Source organism: Podarcis liolepis (assembly GCF_965112155.1).
Source record: "Podarcis liolepis genome assembly, chromosome: Z".
Taxonomy (NCBI): Eukaryota; Metazoa; Chordata; class Lepidosauria; order Squamata; family Lacertidae; genus Podarcis; species Podarcis liolepis.
The window spans coordinates 42,746,343-42,760,721 of record NC_139570.1 but is presented as its reverse complement, the minus strand read 5'-3'; the positions used below and the strand labels follow the sequence as shown (position 1 = coordinate 42,760,721).

Genomic DNA, 14,379 nt, shown 5'->3' with positions numbered 1-14,379 from the left:
CCGATCGGAAGGTCAGCGGTTCGAATCCCCGCAACAGGGTGAGCTCCCAGCTCCTGCCAACCTAGCAGTTCGAAAGCAAGTCAAAGTGCAAGTAGATAAATAGGTACCACTCTGGCGGGAAGGTAAACAGAGTTTCCATGCGCTGCTCTGGCTTCACCAGAAGTGGCTTAGTCATGCTGGCCACATGACCTGGAAAATCTGTCTGCAAAAGCTCCCTCGGCCTGTAAAGCAAGATGAGTGCCACAACCCCAGAGTCGTTCACGCTGCTGGACCCGGAAAAACCCACAAATACATCAGTTCAGCTCCCACTTTAAAGAAGGTGTGAACTGCTTTGCTGGATAGGACCAGGATTCATCTAGTTTTCCTTTTCCCAAAGCAGGCACAAGGAACTTGTGGCTTCCCAGACCTTTTTTTAAATGGTGCTTTATGTTTTCATTGTATACATGTTTTTGTACACCACCCTGACATTTTAAGAGATGGCAGCATACATATACTTTTTATAAAATAAATCAATAAAACTCCCAATTCCCATCCTTTCCAGACAGCATGGACAATTCAAGCAAACCTTTCCAAAAAAAAGGAAAAGAAAAAGTGAGCTGATTTGCAAGTGTGATTCATTAACCTGAGTCAGTTTGGGGAAGCTATTTCTAAGGATTTGTTTTAGCTATAATTTATACGTGAAACCCTGACTTAAAGCTACCAACTATAAATATATTCAGGGCACATCAGGACGGAGGGGAGGAGGAAGAGAGAAAGTAAATAAAGCATCCTATTCATTGTTGCTATTTACTACCAGGTAAGTAAAGGAAAGAAAGGTTGGGGTTGGCAGAGCACAAAGCTCTTCCTTTAGAAGTCCTCTGTCCAGAACCCAGACTCACCCTCTGTATCGGACAGCAGGGTATTCCTTCAGGGTGGCACAAAGGGTGGCAATCTGCTCTGCCAGGCGCTCCAAGATTGGGTTTTTCATCTGGGCCTTGTGAGGGCTGTAGAAGCTCTGGAAAGAGTCAGCAGAGTCCAGGGAGTAAACCTGCAGAGGGCATCAAGAGAACAGCAGAATGACAAAGTGAGCTAAATTGTCAAGGCCAAGTAAAATGGGTGGATATCATACATGGGAGCCAGCAAACCTCTCCAAGGTGGGAAGATAGGGAGCTGATTTATCCCAAGTCAGGCCACTGGTCCCTCTAGCTCAGGTTTGCATGCACTGACTGGCAGAAGCTCTTCAGCATTTCAGAGAGGGACATTCCCTGCCCTACATAGGAGATGCTGGGAACTGAGCCTAGTAGAGTTCCCTGATAAAAAGGGGTGACTGTTAAACCACTTTCAACTCCTGCCTTCATTACACATCTTCAGGCACCAGGCAAAAACATTCCTTTACAACCAAGCCTTTGGCTGATTGCACATTCTATGGCTTTTAAAACGAGTTTGTGGGTGGGGGTTACTTGTTTTTGTTTTATTATGTATTTTGTGTTCTTATTTTGTATTTTTATGTTGTGAACTGCTCTGTAAATTTTGGATTAAGGATAGGTAGGTAGATGATAGATTAGAGAGAGAGAGATGATAGATAGACAGTGATAGACAGATAGATGATAGATAGATAGATAGATAGATAGATAGATAGATAGATAGATTCTAAACTATACTTCCCAGGATTCGGGGGGGGGGGCACTGCCTCTTCAAAGTGGTTTAATTCTGCTGTAAATGTAAGGTGCAGATGGGGTGTTAAGGTGACTTGTTAGTTTCTTCATTATTGCTAAGACCCAAGATTTGATGCAACACTTCTGGACAGTCAGACCCAAAATATTTTGAAGTGCTGTGCTGTAATTATACATGCTCCCACAAGCATAAACCTTATCAAGTCCTCAGAAAGTGCTTCTGTGTAATCACCCGAAAATATGCATAGTCAGCACAGGTTGTGGTCTTTAAACAAGGAGTAGCATACAATGAGGCTTATTTCAGTAATAGCATCATCCCAATTCCATCAGTGCCAGAGGGCATTTTCACCACAGATAAAAAACAGTGGAACTTTGATCAAATTTATGTTTCAATAGCAACAGGGGACTCCAACCCTAAGATTACAGAAAATATAGTTCCTTACTATAACCATTAAAACCGGCCACAATTGTTAAAGAGAAGATGAGCCCCATGTCAAAAGTGCCTTTTTTAAAAAAACCTATTTCTGATTGTACATGGGTTTTATTGTGTTCGTATTTTAAAATGCACAGTTTGTGTCCATGTATATTGTGGGGTTTTCTTCCTCAGCTGTGTGGTTGTCTTGATAACCCTTTATTATATTCGGATTTTTATGGTCTGTAGACCCTATTAGCTGAACTGAACATAAAGTAGTTAAACACAGCAGCAAGTCCTGGGGCTGAAGACAGACCCTGAAAGGGAAGAAATCTTGCTCAAATTAAACCCCCTCTGCAACTAGCTTTTTTCTTGTTGTTTTTGTATCTTGACTGCTGCCACACACAGGAGAATGGTCCATTCAGATTAATATTCTGCCTCCTGGAGGAGATCTGACAGATGTCTTAGGGAGAGTTCAAAAGCAGGGCATGATGGTGCAGCAGATGTTGGGGATTAAGGGGGAGCGAATATCTCCAACAAATACCTTTGCAGAAAAAGGGAAACCAAATATATCACGGCAAAGCACCCTTTGAGATTTATGTCTGCTCCATCACAAACAGCTGTAACAATAGCCACAATCACACATCATGCTCAACTGTGGGCCAGCGCAATAGTCTCCAACCTTCACCACTTAAACACTGCCCTTTCCAACTGTTCTGAAACTAAACACAAAGATGGGGGGACATTTAAAAAGAAAACTTGAAAAAATAAGAGGAAAACAAAAAGGAAGTCATTCTTTGATGGGTTGGAAGAATAGAGCAGCACCAGGGAAATGTTCCAAGGCACACAAAATGGAGCTGAAGGCCACATACTGCTCCCAGGTTGCTACTTGGTTTAGTGGGATGCAACCTCACCACTGGGTGAAAAAAGGGATAGAGTTTGCTGCAGGGAAGGGAAGGGAGTAAATCTTTCCTCCCAACACTGTTTGTTCAGTTGCCTCCCTAAGTTCAGAGGATATGTTGGCTGGTAGGCCAACAGAGAATAGACCAAGAAGGGAGTTCATCACACAGTCATAACGTGATGGCGACCAACATGGCTTGGATGGCTTTAAAAAAGAATGAAACAAATCCATGCAGGAGGTCTATCAATAGCTATGACCCATGGTAGCTAAATGCAGTCTGTAGCTTGAGAGTCAGCCTACTACTCAATTGCTGGTTCCTATGGGGCAACAGTAGAGGGTAAGTCTATTGCATTTTTGCTCTGGGGTGCTCCAAAGGCATCTGGCTGCCGACAGTGGGAAAGAAGATGCAGGACTTAGATGAACTTTGATTTGATCCAGGAGGGCTAAAACAAAACTTATATTTGCATGCCTAGATCTGCTTGTGCTCATCCCTTGCCATGCTTGTTTCCTGCTGTCATTGGTCACTCAGGCAATAGAAAAGTAAGCTGTTAAGGCTGTCAAGGTAGGGATTTGCCTGTTTGCTAATGTCTGCAAAATGCTGTCTACACTGCTGCCACTATAGTACCTGGCAGCATGGATTGTCCAACTTCCAGCTGCCCCATTCCATCCTCTCTCTCCCCCCTCCAAAGTTTTTACTGTGCACTTTTCTGGGATAGCCTCCATCTTAAGTCCCTCCCCCTTAAGATCTCATTTTTATACTTTTGCAAATCTCTAGGCTCTCTGAGCTCTCGCTATATCTCCCGCATATCTGTGCCCGATGCAGTTTTGGCTATATTTATTTATTTATTATTGCGTTTTTATCTCTCCTTTCCTCCCCCACCCCCCACCCCCAAGGAGATTCAGGTGGCATCCATGGTTCTCTTCTGTTCATCATCAGTAGTTCCGCTGGAAGTGAAGTCATCTCTGTGCTTATTCGCCAAGGGCATGTTTGTGCAGAGAAAAGTGACCTGTTTAGTATTTATAGCTCTGTACACCTGCCTGCCATCTGTTCCTAGTCACGTCACCCACCCACCCACCCCTTGGTACGGCACAGGAAGGGCCAATTGCAAAGCAGATGGCCAAGGAAGGCTCCTTGCTTCTCCCATTGGAGAGAACCAGCCAATGGTAGAAGAGGAAGAGTAGAACGCAGGGAACATCTGTGTCTGTCTGTGCCTGCGTGTGGGTGTGTGAGCAGGAAGGCTAAGGCCGCAACAGAGAGAGGCAGGCCTGGAGAAAGAATAAATAAATCAAGGAAGACAAGCAGGAAGGAAGGAGGCCACTCCCTCGCCTAGAAAGCTGTTGCATGAATTGCAATTCCCACTGCAAGCCCTTATGTAAGCCTGTAATCCTCTCTTTCCTCTGTAGGCAACTTAAAAAGCATACAAGAATACGGACGAGGCTGTAGCTTCAGCTTTCAGGGGCTGTTGAATGAAGCACACACAAGAGAATTGTCATCACTGCTGACTGGGGTGGGGTTCTTATCAGTGGGCCCCCTAGGGAGATGTGAGTCTTAATTGGGCCAGCCCTTTAATTGCTGGCCAGACCTGCTCACTGAGAGGGAGTGGGGGAATCTTATGTTAATATTCTTGTTGTTTCTTACATTTTATATCCCACCTTTCCCCACCCCAAGGACTCAAGGTAGGGTACATAGATCCCCTCGCCCCATTTTATCTCACAGCAGCAGATGAGATAGGTAGGTTGAGAGACAGTTGCCAGGCCAGGATCACCCAATGAGCTTCATAGGCCACGTTGGGGATTTGAACCTTGGTTAACGAAGCCCTAGTCCAACACACTAACCACTACACCACACATGATTCTGTTGCATCATCTGCAAATTTTATCCAGTTATGTCAAAAGGAAAATAAAAGTTACAGCTGCTTTTAAAATTATTTCACAATAATGGTGAATGGGGAAGACATGAAGGTAAGACCTGGGAGACCAAGGTTCAAATTCCAGTTCAGCCATGAAGTCCCACTGGGTGACGCTGGAGCAGTCGTTATTCTCAACCTAACCTACCTCACAGGGTTGTTGTGATGATAAAACAGAATGGGGGTGAAAGCGTGTAAGCTGCTTTGAGCTCCTCGGAGGCAAAACTGGTGCATAAATGCAATAAGAAAATAAAAATAATAAATTTCAGTTTTCTTAACTTTCCAATTTCTCCAATCCCAAAGTCAGTTCTCCACAATTTGCAATTTTACACTGATTTCAGCAACTTGGAGGAAAATGTGGTATATTAATGTAAGAAAGGAAATGAAATTGAAATGCAGATCCAAATTGAACCAGGCAGAAGTGCTTTGAAATGAAGTGGGGTGTTTTCGCCCTGACACACCAAATCTGTGCTGAAACTGAAAACTATAAATGCACAGTCGTTTCTCAGTTGTTGTACAGGGTCAAAGCATTTTTGGACATAATGAGCAGAGAATATCAAATAGAAAGGGAGCCCAGGTTCAGTTCCCCAACACCTCAAGTTCAAACAATCAGGTACCAAGTGATGGGGAAGATTCGTGACTGGGAAGCTGGAGAGCCACTGCCAGTCAGAAGGTGACACTGGTGAGCTGGACAAACAGGCTGACCTTTTGCATGCAAAAGCAAGTTTGGCTCCCACACCCCCACTCGCCCCCCACCACTCTGTGGACTCACTTGAGACTCGTAGGGCAGGAAAGCAATGTTGATCTCTGTCAGAGTCTTGATGACTTTCGCAGCACGGGACTTGACCAGCTCATTAAACAAGGAATCAGGGCAAGCTGGAAGAATGGAGTAAAAGTAACCACTATAGTCAAACAGCCAACTCAAAACCATTTGGATGCCTCAGTGGGGGTATGAGGTGAGGAGCCAAATCAGGCCCACCCACACCATACAAATGGCCCACAGTGCCATTTTCTCAAAACCACAGGTGACACACCATCCATTGCTGCCTCCGAATCCCTCCTTTCTATGTCACATTCCCATTAATTCACCACTGAAGCCACTGCTTTGTTTTGCTTTTCAGTCTTCTTTTTTCCACATAAGGAACAAGTCATCTTCTGCAGCATCCCTTGGTAGGATTTTTGCCAAGGTCATTTCAGATGCTGCAACTTGAGGAATTCCTCCCTTTTATGCAGAAGTTACAGATCAGCAGGTCCTTGCAGGAAATAGAGTGCACCCACCAATCAGCACTGCCTGGAGAACCTGCTTGAAGTAGAAATCTTTGGCCTGGGGAGCCAGAGGCAGCTGTCCAGCCCTCTCTTTCTGGCCCTCAGGACTGCCCACAGGCCACACACCCTCCCCTGCCATACTTTGAACCTTCCCTGAGTGATTTTACTTGATTGTAATAGGTCCTTGAACTCAGATCTTTCTTCATGCTTGCCTGAGGGAAAGGTTTGTGTGTGTAGAAACAAGCCTACTCAAGCAAATGTTATATTAGCATTACTTGGTCTACCCACTTTTGCGTCCAGCTCTGCCTACCATGCCTTGTGGCTCCCAGATGGTTGCATAGAATAGGGTTGCCATATCTTGGTGAGCAAAAACAGAGGACAGCTTGAGCCACTGCCAACTTGAGCCACAGAAAGAGGTGCATGGGAGTGTGGGGCCACCACCGCCATGCCCACGTGCCTCTTTCTCCGGCTTGGGCTAGCAGTGGCCGCAGTGTAGAGAGCCACCTGCAGCTGAGCCTGCTGCCAAGCTGCCCACACCCGCACCACCCATGCAAAACTAAAATAAAAACCCTGGACATTTCCTTTAAAATGTTAAAATTGAAACACCCTTTGAGAACCACTGGTGTAGGTAGGTTGTGCAGATTTTTAATCCACGTGTGTACTTATTTTGTTCACAAAAACAGTTTTCTGATGCTCTGATACATATGCATGGAGTTTTGAGCATAACATATTCATATGTCCTATTTCCTCTAGCGTACAGTGTGAGCTTCATCTTGCATCATTTAAAATCTCAACACTGCCTATCAGTTAGCTTCTGTAAACTGCCATATTAATTGGCCTAACAGTGGAAATAATAACAGGGCTAAACAAAAAATGATACTGGAAGCAAATGCTGTTTCCATGCACATGCAAAATGCAGTTCATAATACTGAACCAACTGTTAATTGGAGCTGTGTCTATGAAATTATGTAGACAATATTCTTGCAAACAGATTTGGGTCCATGTGCATTTTTCCTACCTATGATGCATCCTTTCTAGCTTAATTAAATTGGCTTAGAAATTTTACCTGTGGTATTATTCTGTAACATTTAATCAATTCATTATTTGTTTAATGTGGAAACAGAAGACTAGGAGATATGGACCCACCAAGCTGAATAAATGTGTACATATTATTTTTTTTAAAAAATGTAACAATTCCCCCAGATGGTCCTGTTGATCCCCCAAAAGAGGACATGTCTGGGATTTCCCAGATGTATGGCAACCCTACACATTCAGCAGGGGGTGAAAGAAGTTCCCCATGCTTGGTTTGTAGCACCATACAGTGCAGTTCTTGAAACTTCCAGTTATAACCAGGAGGGGCAGAGAGAAATTCCCAGTATGCTTACAGTCAGTAAAGAAGACATGGGCAGCTCGATACTTGGCATTCGGTGGTTCCTTGAAATCACCAATGAGAGACTCAACAGACTAGGAGAAAGAAGAATAAGTAAAAACAATCAGTTTTAGATGCTTGCTAGTTCTGCTCAAAGTTCAAACCTTGGTTTGTATGAAAACAATTTTTCCCAAGTTAGTTTGCTTGGTGAGCCCCCTTTATAAAGTCATTCTCCTGACTCCCTGCTCCTGCTCCACTGACCACTATTATAACAAGGCTTGACTTGCTTAAAATGAGGTTGGGAAGTTCTGTCTTTGGATAGGAGAAAATACACCCCTACTGGTTTCATTTGAAATATTAGTACATCCATATCCCACCTTTTCTTCAAGGAGTTCAAGGTGGCATACTTTATTCTTGCTCCTTTCCATTTTATTCTTGCAACAACCCCATAAGGTAAGCTAGGCTGAGAGAGAGTGCCCAGCTGGGCCCAAGGATACCCAATGGGCTTCATATGCCTGAGTGGCGATTCGAACCCTGGGCCCCCAGATTCTAGTTCAACATTCTCACCCCCTCTGCACCAGCTCTATTTAAGTCATTCCTTGAATGGCCATCACCCGAAGAGTCCAGGGTAGAGTACAAAACTGTGAGGACAATTCACATGACATGCAATATATTTAAACAAACAGCGTAATATAGAGAACAAATCAGGGTAAAAAAACATTTCTGACTAGAACTCTGTCTAAATGAAGGAAGTCTTGACCAGGCACCAAAAAATATTGCAGCATTCGTGCCAGATGTGTCTTCTTAGGGCAGGCATTCCAGAATAGCCAACCCCCTTAGCCATTTCAGAGGCATGCTACCTCATAAGAAAAGCCATACTGGATCAGGTGAATGACCCATCTAGCTCTGCATCTTCTTCTTATAGCAGCAAATCAGATGCCCCAAATGGTGTTAGGATATTGATGTTCCATTCCACCTTTAGAACAGGCATGTGGAGTTGTTTTATGTCACATGTCTGTTTACTTCCAGCACAGCCTGATGGGAACTTCCGTTGTGTATAGCTTTTGCTTATGTTTCCTGCTCTTGGACATGAAAGAGAGCAGATATGTTTTCTTTGTCCTGAACTATGCTGAATAAACTGCTTGTAAATATGCTTTACATATGCCTCTGTCCGCCACTTCTGTTGCGTGTTATTCACTCTGCTGATTAAGGTGTGTTCAAGCTTCTGAAGGCTTCTGAAGCTGTGTGACGCTGTTTTGATGCTGTTCCAAAGACCGGAGTTCACCCAGCTGCCGGCCGGTGGGCTGGAGCCAGCTGGGGGCCTGCGACATGCCCCCGTTCCCTTGGACACATCCCAATAATGGGAAGCTGGCAAGCAGAACCTGAGCACAGCAATGTCCAAGCAAGTAGGATTCAGAGGCATTCTGCTTCTGACAATGGAGGAAGAACATAAGCCATCACAGCCAGTAGCCATTGATAGCCTTGCCCTCCATGAATTTGTCTAATCCTCTTTTAAAGCCATTCAAGTTTATGGCCATCACTACCTCTTGCAGGAGCGAGTTCCACAGTTTAACTATGCACAGTGTAATAATGAAACACTTGATTCCCCCAACATTCAGCTTCACTGGATGTCCTTGAGTTTTAGAGTTATGCAAGAGTGAGAGAGAGAAACTTTCCTCTCTCCACTTTCTCCACACCATGCAGAATTTTATACACTTCTATCATGCTTACTTTCTCTGATGGGGTGATGAGGTACACAGCCTCCAGGCTGGGCAGTGGCTCCCGGCGCTTGTTGATGTCTTCCACAACTGCAAAAGGCAACACAACAGAGATTTTCATCAGGGAGGAAAATATGGCAGATTCAAGGTGGTTACCAAGTCCTGCAACTAGTTATTGCTCCATTCTCAGAGATCAATAGCCTACAATTCAATCAGTCCACGCGAGAAGTTAGCTTTCCCCTTGGAATACCACCACCACCTCCAACAACAAAAACACAGCCAATACTCAAAACAAAATGGACTTGGGTGGCTGTTGTGCCTCTGACTTACTAAATGAAGCCACCACCCAGGTACACAAGTAGTGATGTATTCAGGCCCTAAGATGTGGAAGAGTGAGGCAGCTGCCTCAGGCAGCAGATGCTGAGATGGGGGAAGGGCCAGAGCTATGAGTGCCATGTGCCCTGCCCCCCCCCCACTAACCTGCTGCCCCACTAGTGAAGTGAAATACATTGTTCTTTCACTAGTATTGGTATAAGTTTGAACTACCAGTCCAATTGGCCTCAGTATGAATGAGGAGCTTTTTAACCATTGTATGCTCCAAAACTAAACATTTAGGAATGCTGAAAACACCTCAGTTTCAAGAGAACAGGGCTTCACATACAATGAAGCTTCACGGAAACACAGCTTAAGTCCAAAAGAAGAGGTTTGATAACTGCCTCTGAGAGGAGATTGGCACCCAGGGCACTTGCTCAGAAATCCAAGTTTGCCCATGGGCTGCCTGTGTTTTTGTCACTGATGTTTTGTAATATGGTTCTACACCGCCCTGAGAGCTTTTGATAAGAGGCAGTATATAAACTGAAATCATCATCCTGGCAACCCATATGTCAGGCAAACTAGGTGGTATCCAGGTTTGGTTCTATCCAGACAATGAGGGCGAGGTGGCTGGAGAAAGGGGGTGGGGGAGGTCCTGAACAATGCACTCACTTGTTATGCCCTCAGTCATGATATCAGTCATTTTGCAGCAGGAAGAAAGCATACGCATACTCAGCTGATCCACCACCAGCACCTGGGAGAGAAGGAGAAAGAAATCATGCAAAAGTTGCCACCGACTTGGCTTGGGGTTGAACTAAAACTGTCCTGCGTATGAGCTTCTTCTTCCCCATTATCATCACCATCATCATTATCACTTACCTGCCCTTCACCATAATGTCCTAGAGTGGGGTAGCAGCAATTTAAAGACACAATCAAAATCAGTTGAAAGTGAATTACAGTCAAGAGAATATGGTGGATCCAAAAATATGTATCTCATGTGCCCAAGGTTCAGGTAAAAAGGCTAGTCTTCAGCTTACAACAGTTAACTGTAGCTAACTGTAGTTAAAACAAACAAGGCACATATAACTTCCACATGTCTGGACAGGCTTGCCTAAATGTTCTAAGCAGGCACTGAGATACAGTGAAGGCACCTGCCTCATGTCAACAGACAGGGAGCTCCAAAGTGTAGGTACTGTCACACAAAAGACTGTTTTCTTACAAGTGCGGAATGAGGGTCATGTGGTGTCTGTAAGAGTGACAGTTCCTCAGATCAAGGTGGTTGGTTGAGCAGGAATGTGTGTTGGGTAAGGTGATCCTGCAGATAAACTGGTCCCAAGCAGAGGTGTTATATGCTAGCAGGGTCTCACTCCTGTAAGCAATCACACTGCAGCATTTTGCACTAGTTGTAGATTCTGCACTGCAGTAATCCAACCCTGAAGTCACCAGTGACTGAACTACGATGGTCAAGCTCTCCAGGTTCAGAGGAACAGTTGCAGCTATTGCACCAGTTGCAGCTGGAAAAGGCACCTCTAGTCACTGAGGCTATCTGGGCTTGCAGTGACAAATCTGGATGTAGAAGAACCCCCAAACTGCGTACCTGCTCCTTCAGGAGGAGTACAATTCTATTCAAAGCAGACAGCTGACTCATACTTGGTAAGCATTCATCCACAGTGCCTCCACCTTGCTAGGATTTAACCCAATTTCCTTACCTCATCCATCCCACCAATGCATTCAGGCACCAGTCCAGGGCCCCATAGACTCTCCTTATTCAGAGGTTTAGATAGAAACAGAGGTGAGTGTGATAACAATACTGTTATCTTGCTTCCAAATTACTTAAGGACTGCTTCTAGTGGCTTCAGGTATTAGTCACCCCATAGCAGAACCAGTGAAAAACACTCTCCCAGTGTTACTCTCTGGACTCAGACCCACAGGTAGGACCAAAACTGTTGTAACACAGTGCCTCCAATTCCCATTCCATGGAGCTGGTTCAGAGGATGCCATGGCCAACAGCAATGAGTGATCGAGAAGCAGGAGCAAGGTCACACTCCTTTTGTCTCATTGTCTGTAAAAGTCATCCATTACAGTGACCAAGGACAACTCAACCCAGACTGGAATGGAGCTAAATAACCAGTGTCATCCAAGAATGATTGCAGCTGCCCCACTGCAACTCTCTCCACCACCTTTCCCAAGAAGGGAGAATTTGTGACTCGTGGATTCCAGTCCAACGGTTCCAAAGTTGCTTTTCTTAGGAGAGACCACACCACCACTTCTTTCAAGGCAGCAGTCACCACTCCCTCATGCAAGGAAGTATGTGTACCACACTCTGGACCCAACCAATCAAACCCTCTCTATTAGATTTAGTATTCCAGGAGGGACAGGGTCAAGAGGGCATGTAGTTGGGCGTACAGCTGCAAGCACCTTGTCCACATCAGCAGTCTGCATTGGCTGAAACTGATCCCACAACACATCACCTACTATGGCACAGGATGCTTCATCTGGAACAGCAGTAACTGCTGAGTTAAGGGTTCCAGTGGAACTCACATGAGCCCAGTTTTGAAAGACCATCTCCATCCCTCCTGACCTTCTCAGGTGTTAAGATCTGTGTGCAGCTCTCTAGGTAGGTCTGCCAACCTCAGAGGTGCAGAGAATGGTGGCCCAGGAGGAAGAAGACTTCTGGGCAACAGCCCCTAAATTGTGGGACTCCCTCGCCACAGAGATGCACCTGGCATTTTCCCTGTACAGCTTTCCCTGTATGTTAAAATGCACCTCATTACCACGGTCTTTGCTGTGGTGTTTGTTTTGTGGGACCCACCTCTGCTGCTGAAGTTGTATTCGTCTGTTCCACTTGGAATGGATTCAGTTGTTTTATAGTTAAACCGGTTTTATCTGTATGCTGCATTATTATTCTTTATTTCATTTATGAATTGCTTCTCCTGAGGCATCTCAAAATGTTTTACAATGCAATAAAAACATATATGAAGCAAAGGCACACAAAAAAGTCTGAATAATTGAAGATATAATAAAGATTTAATTTATATTTTTAAAAGTACTTATAACCAACCCACAGACCTTATGGTGAAGGACAGGTAGGAAATCTCAATAAACAAATAAATAAATAAAATTGAAGAGGTTTCTCTGGATGCAAAATCCTGAATCATATCTTGGGCTTCTGTGACAAATGCTACAAAACATGCACACCCTGAGCCTACCAAGACGTCACAGTGAACTAATCCTTCTCTGGAAAAGTGGGACAAGGCAGCAGATGGCTAGCTGGAATTGGTTATAACTGTGTACATACACACATAAGCACACTAATTTCTACTAACTCACAATCTGTCAAGATCAAGCCTCTCACCTTCCATTCCCCCTTCTTCTTCACCTTTTTGATCACATCAGCCATAATTTCTAGAAGGAAGGAAGAAAGAAAGAAAACAAGATCAGAAAATAGAAGTGTTATGCTACGCACTGCCCCAAGGTCCTATGGCTGAGATCGTCTCCTTTTCTACCACCTTAGAATGTCTCACTGAGAAAGGCTTACTCTGTTATTTACCGTATTTTCTATTTTTACTACACAAGCATCAATAGCTATGAGCCATGACAGCCATGTTCTACCTCCACTGCAGGAGGCAGTATGCCTCTGAATACCAGTTGCTAGGAATCATAAGCAGGAATGGTGCTGTTGCATTTAGGTCCTGCCTGTGGGCTTCCTGGAGGCATCTGGCTGGCGTCCATGAGAATAGGATGCTGAAATAGATGAACCACTGGCCTGATGCAGCCGCCAGGCTCTTATGTCCTGCCTTCTTTGATGGAGGGAATACTCATCTGGAAATCTCAGGTGGGAAGAGTACTACTGTGCTTGTTGGCCCTTGTGTTGGACTAGATGGGTCACTGAGCAGATCCATTAGGGCTCTTCCTATGTTCAACTGACACTCTGCCTTCTCCCTGCCCTTAAAATTTTATTTTTGCAATGAGAAGAAAGGTAACAGCAGCAAGGAGGCCAAAGTGAAAATGATAGGGAGGAGTAAGAGTATCCCCTCCTCCAAAGTACCTCCCCTCCCTATATCTGGATTCTAAGACACTCTTCCCAACAAATGCACAATTGAGTGTTGAGCTTACCCTTCCATGATTAGGAACAGAGGAAGCTGCCTTATAATGAGTCAATCAGGCCATTGGTTTATCTAGCTCAGGGGTAGGTAACCTAAGGCCCATGGGCCCTATTGCCTTCTCAATCCAGCCTGTGGACGGTCCGGGAATCAGCATGTTTTTACATGAGTAGAATGTGTCCTTTTATTTAAAATGCATCTCTGGGTTATTTGTGGGGCCTGCCTGGTGTTTTTACATGAGTAGAATGTGTGTTTTTATTTAAAATGCATCTCTGGGTTATTTGTGGGGCATAGGAATTCGTTCATTTCTCCCCCCAAAAAATATAGTCTGGCCCACCACATGGTCTGCGGGACGGTGGACCGGCCCACAGCTGAAAAAGGTTGCTGACCCCTGATCTAGCTCAGTATTGTCTACACAGATTGGATGCAGTTCTCCAGGGTTTCAACCAGGAGACATTCCCAGCCCTACTTGGAGATTCCAGGGGTGGAACCTGGGACCTTTTACTTGTAAGGCAGGTGCAGGTGCTCTACCACTGAGCTATGCCCCATCCCCAATTGCAACTGTGGTGGCTAGGGTCATCTCCAGATTGAATCTCTCCTGCAAAATATCAGAATTTTATGTTTGCCCCCCCATAAAAATCAACAAAAAATACTTAGGTAACTGAGGTTCTGGCTCCCCTAACAAAAATCCCGGCTACACCCCTGGGAGAAAGCAACACGTCAAAGAAAAACATTCCCT

General features: G+C 44.7%; 1 protein-coding gene across 4 annotated transcripts in view; it reads right to left on the bottom strand.

Annotated features, from left to right (window-relative positions):
- The window catches only part of LOC310698544 (syntaxin-binding protein 1), a 53,713-nt gene that overhangs the window by 22,594 nt on the left and 16,740 nt on the right, over positions 1 to 14,379 (bottom strand). For 2 of the 4 annotated variants that reach the window (XM_083485873.1, XM_083485874.1), the window contains exons 2-7: positions 12,893 to 12,942; positions 10,210 to 10,291; positions 9,239 to 9,315; positions 7,524 to 7,602; positions 5,645 to 5,748; positions 879 to 1,027 (exon numbers count right to left, since the gene is read on the bottom strand). In XM_083485873.1, coding sequence (XP_083341999.1) covers positions 879 to 1,027; positions 5,645 to 5,748; positions 7,524 to 7,602; positions 9,239 to 9,315; positions 10,210 to 10,291; positions 12,893 to 12,942 — 541 coding nt within the window. The remainder of the gene's footprint in view (positions 1 to 878; positions 1,028 to 5,644; positions 5,749 to 7,523; positions 7,603 to 9,238; positions 9,316 to 10,209; positions 10,292 to 12,892; positions 12,943 to 14,379) is intronic. The other 2 variants (XM_083485875.1, XM_083485876.1) reach the window with 1 other exon arrangement.